Consider the following 10,717-nt stretch of genomic DNA (forward strand, 5'->3'; position numbering starts at 1 on the left):
TGTGACCAAACCTAGGAATTAATTCTGTTTCTTTTCCATTACCATCTTTCTTCTGGATAAGCAAAATGAAAAATGACTGCTTTCTGTTGTTTTGGTTCCAAGAAATAACTACAGCATACAGAAAACCTATACTTCTTGGAGCTTACCTGACAAATACAGAGTTCATCTATGCAGTATATTCTCCCTCCTACTACTTTGACTTATTTCTGTATGCTACCCTTCATCCTCCCTGCTGAAAGTAGAAGTGTTGTGTACTCACTTCTTTCAGGATTCTGTGGAAAACAAATCTCTCATTCAGTAGTATAACCTGCCAGGAAATCTAATCTTTATTCAACAAAGCACTTGAACTCCACGTGGACCACACATACACTTAAATTTACACATATGTCTAATGCATTCTCCCACTGTTGCAACAGGAAGCAGAAAAGACCTGTTAGTGATCACACCACTACATTCAAGCAAACATCTGATGACTTTCCTGGTCTCCAAAAGAATTTTAATTATGCTGTTAACAAGTATAACCCATGTGGGGTTACCACATAGCACTATCAGATAAATAAGCAGACCTTGATATTTTGGATGGCTTTCAGAAGCAATTTCTTTTCTTTTTTTTTTTTCTTTTTCTTTTTTAACATTTAATCCCTGCGTGGTAGTTGCAAAGGAGTACGCAGACATGCCATTTTAGTCTAAGTGTGCAATATTACATAAATGCACAAAAGGACTGCTGTATAGGGGTGGGAATAACATGAAATGCCAAATGTTGGAATCACCAGAGGTCTGAGCAAATCTCTCACCACACTGAACTTTTCTCTGCTTTCCAGGTATAGGTTGAAATGAAATCTGTTTCATGTTAATAAGGTGCTTTAGCTGCATATTTGTTTCTTAGGCCATTTTCTTGCCACAGGCTAAGGTATTTTCACATCTTCATGGAAGCCTATATTACTGAAACGTTGGGATTCCCTTTGCTTCCTTAACATGATTTTTAACCTCGTGGTTTTCCATATAGCTTTCTGTATTAAGGCTGTGATGGATTTTTTCACTTAGTGTGTTGTATTTGCTATAGAGTTAATTGGATATTTTGCTACTTATTTTAAAATACATGGGGGGAAAGCATCTTAGCACGGTCCCATAAGAAGAAAGCTATATGCTGATGTTATATTAATCCAGAATGACATACAGTCAGTAGGTGGGTATATAGTCTCTGCACAAAAAGAAGCTGCATTCTGTGGAAGTGTTATTGCATTAAATGAGTATCTGTCTTCATCTGTTGTAACTCAGACTGGTTTTTTGTTGATGTCAGCAAGAGAATATTGCTGAACTGCAGATGACTCTGTGGTACATTTGTCTGTAGCCACAAAGTATTCACTCTTAGTTGAAAGAAAATAGAAAACAACCAACAAGCTGGCTTTTTGATGATTTTGTTGTCTATCTTTCTTTCTCCAGGATCAATACCAGTTCTGCTATCGAGCCGCACTGGAATATCTGGGCAGCTTTGATCACTATGCAACATAAAAACCCATCACGGATTTTTATTGCAGGCCCTTTAAGATCCAGAGAGCCGCTTCTGAGCCATACTATGTGCTTTAGAAGTACTTCTTAACTCTTAGCTAAGGAGCGATTATTGGGGATATATAAAATAAAATAAAAAAAAAAAACAAACAAACAAAAATAATGGGGATATATAAAACAAAAAAACAACAAAAAAAAAAACCTATTCCATGTGGACCAAGAATTCACAGTTTAATAACCTAACCATAATAAAAGAATCCTGACCACTGAGGCGTCTGAAGGATCTCATTTACAGATACCTCAAGGGTTCGACATTGGTTGAAGTTAAAGGGAAGAGGAAATTAATCAGAAAGAATGATCATCTTGTTCAGGATTGCATGCTTTTGCAAAGAGGAATTTTGAGAGAACTGCAGTTCAGTGCAAGATGTTTGTTAAAAGGTTGGGTCCTGGCTTCTCAAACAAAGCGGACTCTTTACTTCAACATCACCCCTTCCCATCATACTGCTCTTCATAACACTTTAGGGAAAATGTGGGAATGTTTAAAAAGAAAGTCCTTGATTTAGTTTTTTAGTATTGTAAAGATACTGCTGACCTGTGCTTCATTTTTAACTGTGTAAACTTTTTCCTTTTTTTAACAAGAGTTTATCATTCAATGAAGTGAATTAAAGAAAAGGTTGCATAACTGTTAATCTTTCTGTTTAAAAAACTGTAGATTTTTTTTTAAGCTCTAGAACTGTTATCTGTAATATTGTGCTGTAGAAATGTTAAATAATTTGAAAATTTGCACATTTTTGTGCAGTCCTGTATTTATCTACAGTACCACAATCTTGTTAGTTATTACTTTTACAATTTTGTTTGTTTTATTTTTCTTTAAGAAAATATTCATTGTAATCAGTTAAATCAAAATGGGGCTATTTGGTTTTTTTGGAATCAACAGGGAGGCGCAAAGTATAAAGATGCTGCTAACACACACACACACGCACACACATATTCACATGCACACCCACACCCTCTCTCTTTCTATATATAAAGTATATGTATGTATTACTGTCTACCCTTGTCTAACTCTCTGTATTGTTACAGAGATACAGATAGGTAGATACTCACACACATACACATAAACATATCAATTCTTTCATAGCTGGATTTATCAAAACATTGGGAAAGTTCTTCAGCATACTACAATTATATTAAACTGCTATTTGATCATCTCTGCATTTCCAAGGTTCATAAACTTGTTTCAAAGGGAAGTGAGGAATGCACATCATTGATATTTGAACATCATCTCTGTCCCAAATACTTCTATCCACATTGCCACTTGAACACACACACACATGCACACACATAGATGCACACAGATACATGCACACACACGCACACACATGCACACACGCACACAGAGTATGTGATTTAGGCTTCCAGTGAAGTTCAATATTTGTAACACTATAGTGCAATAAGAAATCATATTATTAAATGTAGGAGGTGTGCATGTGGGAAAGGTCAGTGCATATCCCTTTAGGAGGGGAGAATGTTGTAATATACTAGGTATTAAGATGTTTTAAAATTGTATTCAATAGTATACTGTCTATAGTGTGCGCTATATAATTTACATTTGTCATATGTAACAGGGCAAAGCCAAACACACATTGCTCTGTGAAATCAAACATTTTGTGGCATACAGCTTTGTTTGGGGATGCTGGGTTTTATTTTAATTTCACATTTAGAGTGCCTTATATTTGATGCCTATTTTGAATAGCATTTCTTTAAGTTAGCCTTCATTTGTATTTAGTTCAGTTTGTTCATATCTCTGTTATTCTTTTCAAACATTTTAATACATGTATCAGACAATTTTGAAAAATATGCATTTCCAGTTTCTAATCAAGTATGGATGGTAATAAATGATAACCCAGAACATGTAGGTAGTCAAGGCCCTTTATCTTTCCATATTTCCAATAATGGATCAGCCCAGAAATTAAAAATCTATTTCTCATTGCCTTTTCAAACCCACTGTGTTATAGTGTTATAGTGTTATAGTGTTATTGCACAGATGTAGCAGTACACTAGCAGTAGTTGACATTAGCAGTGCTCATGGATGTTTTATTATTATTATTTCGGGCCAAGTCCTGCTTATTCACTTGTGTCAACAGATTGCTAAAGTCAAATCATTGCTTTCAGTGGGAGGGTTCATGTAAGGCTAGCAAGACTGAACCCGCAGGATATATTTGGGTGTGACACTAGATTTTTCTTCTGGGGAACAAAGAAAATTCTGCAAACAGCACAAAGTACTTTTTGAGACTCTTAATAGGATGTCATTTGCATTGACCCTGGTTTCCATCATGCCTTCTGCCATTGTCAGTACATAAGTATCAAAGGCATTCTTTCTTTGGGGTTTCAAATAGGAGCATTGGTATGGCTTGTCAATGTGACCTCAACTTTTTTCTTCTTCTTCCACTTTTCCCACTAATAGCATATAGAAAATTATTAAAGACCAAACTCTAGCAAGTATTGTATTCGAGCACTTTTGTAAAGAAAAAAAAAAAAAAACCAAAACACAAAAAAAATCAAAACAAAAATATAAATATATATATATATATGGTATAGAAGTATTTTAGAAGGCTACCTCAGAATGAGATTCTATAACTTACACCTGAACCAGAAAAGAATGTGCACTATGTTTCTTTTTCTTCTTCTTTCTTGATTTGTTTTTTAAAATAATTACTGAAGTGCCAGGTTATGTGGTGTAGTCATGTTCTTCAACTCAAATGTAGGGGATCAGAAAAACACAATAATCTAAAAAGCACCATTTTGGAAACATAGACTAGGGAAGATTCTTGCACACCAGATCTGTAAAAGGATCAGAGCATTCTCCCTAGCAGACTGTCTTGCAAGCTCCAAAGAAAATAAGGGAATAAAAGAAAAAAATAGAAGCAGAGCCAATTTGTGAGGAAAACTGTTGTACAATTAAATATTCATTTTAGTTTTTATGTTTCTTAAAATAACTGTTAGCATCATTGATGTGCATTCCACTTTCTGTGTTCTTACGTATAGTCATTATATAGTTAATTTGTGAGCATCTTTGTCTACATATATCATACATTTCCAAGCTTAAAATTGGTTTCATCAGCATAACCAGTACGGTGCTATTATTTACATTTATATGTGTAGTTATGTCTAATTTTGTAATTAGTTGCAATGGAGAAACAAACACACAAAATGTATAAAAATGATTTATACAGAAGTTTAATTTAGTTCTTTTTAAAAAAATTATTTGAGTGGTTAGATAGTGGAGAGGATGGCTGGGGGAAGGAGTGGCCCTCTCGGGAGATTTGCACTTTCTATATGTACCTTTGTACTATGCACTGCCCTATTGATTCTACACCCAATAATGTTATAACTTGAACCCATCTGTAAGAAACTGCTTATAAAATCCACTTGTGTATATTTAAATGACACAGAACATGGTAAAAGGAAAAAAAAGAATGTTTGCAGTGGCTAAAAAAAAAAAATGCAACTGCTTTTTTCCTTTTATTCTCTCCTATTTTTTTTATTTTTCTTTTTTCTTATTTTCTTTTCCTTTTTTCTTTTTTTTTTTTTTTTTTTTTTCTTTTCTTGGTGCCCTGATACTCCACAGATATCAGAAGGCTGCAGGTCTCATCATAACCATCTGTTATGTGGCTTTGCCATTCAAGCTTGGAGTGTCTTTACAAAGATAATAAAAAATTGTGTTCTTTGCTCTTGTTTTGGATGCATAGACTGAAAAATTTAAAAAAATTACCTTGTAAAATGGCTTGTTAAAAAAGATACAATTACCTCTAATTAGTAGTACGCATAAATGTTTTACAGAATGAAAGGCGTGCTTTTTATTTTCTTACTTCGTTACATTGGTGGCGAAAGAAAGTCTGTATGAAAATCAGTTCTTTGCTGACACAAGTTCCATTTGTTACAAATGAATTCTAATAAAATGTCAGTGTTATGCAGCCCTGGTCTTCTTTCTTAAGCAGTACTTTTGAAATCAAAACTTGTTTGGTCCCTTTTGGTGATAAAGGAGTTTAATTGGAACTACAGAGCAGTCATTAATCTTCTTAACGAGCAGCTGGACAGTGGAAAATGCATTCTTAGGTTAGCAAATATATATCATCTTCAGCAGCAAATTTTGAGCCAGTGTAGGGAAACTCTTTGGCATATATTCCCATAGCTTCATGAATTTAATTGAAATTATCACGCTTTAAATGCCTCAGGAGTTCCCCTTTGTGCTTTAGAAATGTATCATTACACTGCGTAAATAGACTTCTGTCCATTCATAGGTGCAACCCAAAGACGGCAAAATATCCACATATTGGGGGCAAATTTTGAATTTTCCAGTCCTGCAGATTTAGCAGGTTCTGGAGTAAATCCAAAGTCACTGGTCAGAATTCAGTTACTGAAATTGTGGCAAGCAGTTGTGACAGGTTTTTGACTCGTTTCTGCTACGCACTGCATGTGCAGCAAGTGCAAACATGGGTCTGTGAAGCTGCTATCCAAATACTGTGCAAGTGTTTTCAAACTCTTTGAAAAAGTTTTAGATGAACACATCAAGTGTATTGAGGCAAGCCACAAGGGGCATGGCACAGCAATCTAGTCAAGGAAAACATAAAAGAGTATTGCTCTGTTTGCTTGTTTTGAAAGAGGGCAGGTTCTGTCTTCAAGATTGCTTTGTTAGTAAGGGAACACAGTCTATTAGCAATTACTGTTAAGTACGTGTTAATAAAGAATTCTCTGTGCTGGAAGGATGTGCAAAGACATTAACATTAGGCTGATTTCTAAGAACTTGTATTGTTCTTAGCCTAATTTCCACGTTAAGATGGTGGTAATAGTGTGAATGTGATGCCTTGGTATTCTTACAGTCTTATTAATGTTTTTCCACTGACTTCTGTGGATTTTGCAATTACTGCTTTGCAGGCTGCCTTTGGCTTGAACCTTTTTTGCGTAGTCTGTGCAAGGTGGTTTAAAGCTGTGTTATGTAAGGGTTTCTTTGACTATCTGAGTGGCTTTAGATGGTGCCCTTTAATGTCAGCATTGACTTCTTTGGATTTTCCTGTTCTGTGCATCTAGCATGGGCCAAAATAAAGTGTGAAAATGAATACTGACAAAAAGGTTTGGCTATGTATGGGTTAATACATTTTAAGTTAATGGGTTTTAACAAGATTAGTTCTAATTCATGCTTCCTTCACACAGAAAAAAAAAAAATTATGTTGTGTACTTTGAGATCATTAAAGTTAAGAAATGCTGTTGATATGTGAAATTAACCCATCTCAAAGCAAAACAATAGCTACAGACTTTCAAACACAATAACATTTGCATCTTTTCAATATTATACAAACACTTGGATCAAATTCCCAGATTCCCAGAATCTTTGGTGTTCTTTCACTCTGGTATCTCTCAAAATGAGACAGTTGGTTCTGATTCTAGAGCAAGAGAGGATTTCCATCTGTGGTTTGTGTTTCTTTTTCCACTGCCCACTTCTCCTAGTCTGTGAGAGCTTAGGACAAAAGTGAGCTACTGGTAAAGGTATAAACAATGTATTGAAAAAGTACTGATAAAGAATATATAGAAAGAAATTTTTCACTAACCAGAGTGTCCAGAACAGGTCAGCACCCAATAGATCAGTACCCAATGAAAGCTAAAGAACATTATAGCCTTCACTGGTCAAGAAAGGGACAGAAAATGTTCACAGAAATTGCTGAGTCCTTTTTGCTTCACATATGAAAATGATCTTTCTTTTTTTTTTTCCCCCTCTTAACCAGCTTTATAAGCAGAATGATCTCTAATTACTTTTCACAGACTTTGAACTTTTGAGGAAAATAACCAGCAAATTTGCTGATGTGTAAGCTGACCTGCCAGTGATAAATGACTTCCTCTTCTATAAAACTTAACATGATAAAAAATACATATCTTGCCTGTGGAGTTGCTGAATTCTATGAAATAGCCTTGCATATCAAAACCTTGAAATTTACCATCTTCAGACAATCAAAATTCAACAATAGCACTGGATCAAATTGGCAAAAATGTCCACAGAAGATACCAAATGGTATCAATATTACATGCACTGTCAAAGAGTATCTTCAAAGAAGTTTTAGAAGTGTGAAATAGTAGTCCTTTTGTCATTGTGTCACAGTGCACAGGGAAATGAAACACTGATGGGGTATGAGGCTACTTACCTATAGCAAATTTTCATTTTAAGACCTGTGGCAAATTCTTATTTTGTTTTGTTTTGTTTTGTTTATTTTTTTATTCTGTTCTATTTTTATATGTTTATTTCATTCTAGTTTATTTTGTTTTCTTTTTAAGGAGGGAATATTAATGCAGTCCTACTGACTGCAACTTTTGGAAAGTTACTTAATGTAAAAAATGAAGGATTTGAATAATGTTGTTGGACTGATATTCAAGAGAGAATATTTTCTCTGTATACTGTCCAGTGTGTTTTAAACAAGCTGGTTTCTGTCCTCCAATTCTGCTTATGAAGTGTACCATAGTAGGATGCAGAATATTTTTCTGTCGCTAATGCAATGAGTCAAGATGGGAGAAAACATCTGCCAACTAGCTTTCAGAGGAAAGCAGAATGATAACCTGCAAATGAGACATTGCAGTGAATAGAGATCATTTTATATCTAGGCTATAAATAGGATGCTTTTGAACCCAAAATGCATTCAGCTTGCTTCTGTCAGCAGAAGTCTTTATTATTGTAGCAGGAACAAGCAAACAACCTTTTGTTGCCAATAAAAGCAGTTCATTATATATTCACAGCCTTATTGGATCTAGAATGCAAATCTTTAAAGTCAAAACTGCCTGGAAATGCCTTTCCTTCTCTCATACATAAAAACAAGAGAACAGAATGTAAGATTTTCTTCATTGGAAGAAATTATTTGAAAATACATGAGGATTACTATATTTCTGGTCCTCAAAAATCCAGTTTGCTCTTGAAATCTGTTAGGGTCTTATGGACTTGAATGAGCCTGTTGTGCTACTGTGGTAGACACTTTACAAATAAATAGGAAGTTCTCATCTATACAGCAAAAGAAAACAAAACATCATCTAGAGGCTGTAGGTGGCATTTCTGAGTTCATGAGGCAAATCAGTGTCATCATTGACTCTGAAGCCAAACCAACCAGCTAGTGTTACCACTACAAGGCATCTTATTCAGGCACTGTGGTAATTCGAAGTAAGCACACCAAAATCTGCAAAAATCGGTGACTAATGTTGAGTACCCAGTAAACCATTGAACACAGATCTGGCAAAACAGTCATCTTTTGCTGACAACAGTAAAACCGTGTACTTCTGTTCCATGCACATAACATGTTTATCAAGTTAATACAACATGTTCTCAATAGTCCACACCTCCGGAGAATATTTTGCAAATATTTCATACATTCACGCCTTCTGTTTGAACTCATTTTATTCCATTTCTTCTGTAAAAGTTTGCTATTCTCTTTCCATCAAATGCTTATACTTGTTCATTGACTGCCTTCTTTGAAACTTAGTCCCTGCTGGTTTTAGAGAATTGGTACCCAATTTACAGCACCATGCAGAAAACGGGAATGACAGAGTAAGACCCAAACCTAAGTACTCAGCCTAGAGGGAGCAATATATTTGGCTACAAAATAATTCTTAACCATTGTAGAATGTGGCTGCAGAATAGCTCTTATGTAATGAGTAGGCAACAGAGCAGCCTTTCAGCATGGTGAAGTAGAGCTCTCTCTTGGGTAAAGAAGAGGAAAAATGTGGTCTCCTATTTAGCTCTAACATAGTTACAGGAAATAACATAATATTTCAAGTGGTATTTGGGGGTGTTTTGATTTTGGTTGGTTGTGTTTTGGTGGGTCGTTGTTTGTTTAAGACAATATTTGTTTCTATTGAAAATCACTACCAATCAGGAGTGTCTATTTTTACTCCACTGGTTTTGACTGGAATGGAGTTTATTTTCTTCATAGCAGTTCTTATGGTGCTGTGTTTCAGATTGTGACCCTGTGTTGATAACACACCAATGTTTTAGTTATGGCTTAGCAGTGCTTACGCGGTTCAAGGCCATTTCTGTTTCTCATTCTGCCCCACCAATGAGTAGGCTGGGAGCACACAAGAAGTTGGGAGGGGACACAGCTGTGACAGATGACCAAAGGGAAATCCCATACCATGTGACGTCATGCTCAGCAATAAAAGCTGGGGGAAAGCAGGAGGAAGGGGGTATGTTTGGAGTTATGGCATGTATCTCTCCAAGTAACCATTATGCATTATGCCCTGCTTTCCTGGAAAGAGCTAAACATCTGCCTCCTGATGGGAAGCAGTGAATGAATTCTGTATTTCAGTTTAGTTGTATATGCAGCTTTCATTTTACCTATTAAACTGTCTGTATCTCAACCCATTTTTCTCACTTTTACCCATCTGATTCTCTCCCCATCCCACTAGGGGGCTGGAATGAGCAAATGGCTGTGTGTTGCTTAGCTGCTGGCCAGCATTAACCCACATTTGGTTACTGATTTTTATTGTTTGTTGTTAATTCCAAGGCTGACATAGACCAGAAATTGCAACTGACGCTCCTGGAAAGCCAGCTGCAGAGAAACTTTTTCTGCACGCTCTGTGAAGGAGCAGGAGGAAGAATACAATGGTCCAGCCCCTGAAGTACAAAGTGGGAAAAAACCTGTTGCTGTCTAGAAACTGTAGATAATAAGGTGTGAGGGATAAACAGCACAACGCATACACAAACACTAACCTCATTCATTGACTAAAAGTCAATTTCTACAAATTCTATCGAAAAACTACAAGTCTGCAAACAAACCTCACAGATGAGGTCATTGGAGCTTCAGTTAAAACCTTGCTCTTACACATGCTACTCACATGAAAGCACGACCAGCACTGGTCTGTGTGGCTAATTGAAGAAGTAATCCAAAGTGAAAGATCTCTAGGAGGAAGTGAAAGAGCTACCATCCTTCGTGCATGCCACTGCTTAGGTCAATGCATGTACAAATACATTTAAGACAAGAGAATGCATTTCAAGGCTTTTTTTTTTTTTTTAATAAATTTAAAATTATGAATATTTATTTCTTAAATACCAGATATAAATGAATCATCTTGAAGTAAACAAAATTCTGACTTCAATAGAAAAGATTTTTTTTTTCCTACTTTTAGCTTTTTATTCATAGGATTTAAGCTAAGTACTATCAAATAAGTAATATAG

At 35.6% G+C, this 10,717-nt stretch overlaps 1 protein-coding gene across 5 annotated transcripts in view; it reads left to right on the plus strand.

Annotated features, from left to right (window-relative positions):
* Positions 1–5,951, plus strand: part of PTPRD (protein tyrosine phosphatase receptor type D) — a 382,124-nt gene extending 376,173 nt beyond the window's left edge. For all 5 annotated transcript variants that reach the window (XM_049794707.1, XM_049794703.1, XM_049794704.1 and 2 more), the window contains one exon: positions 1,444–5,951. In XM_049794707.1, coding sequence (XP_049650664.1) covers positions 1,444–1,512 — 69 coding nt within the window. In that variant the 3' untranslated portion in view covers positions 1,513–5,951. The remainder of the gene's footprint in view (positions 1–1,443) is intronic.
* Positions 5,952–10,717: the final 4,766 nt, after the last annotated feature.

This window comes from Accipiter gentilis, chromosome Z, assembly GCF_929443795.1.
Source record: "Accipiter gentilis chromosome Z, bAccGen1.1, whole genome shotgun sequence".
Lineage (NCBI taxonomy): Eukaryota > Metazoa > Chordata > Aves > Accipitriformes > Accipitridae > Astur > Astur gentilis.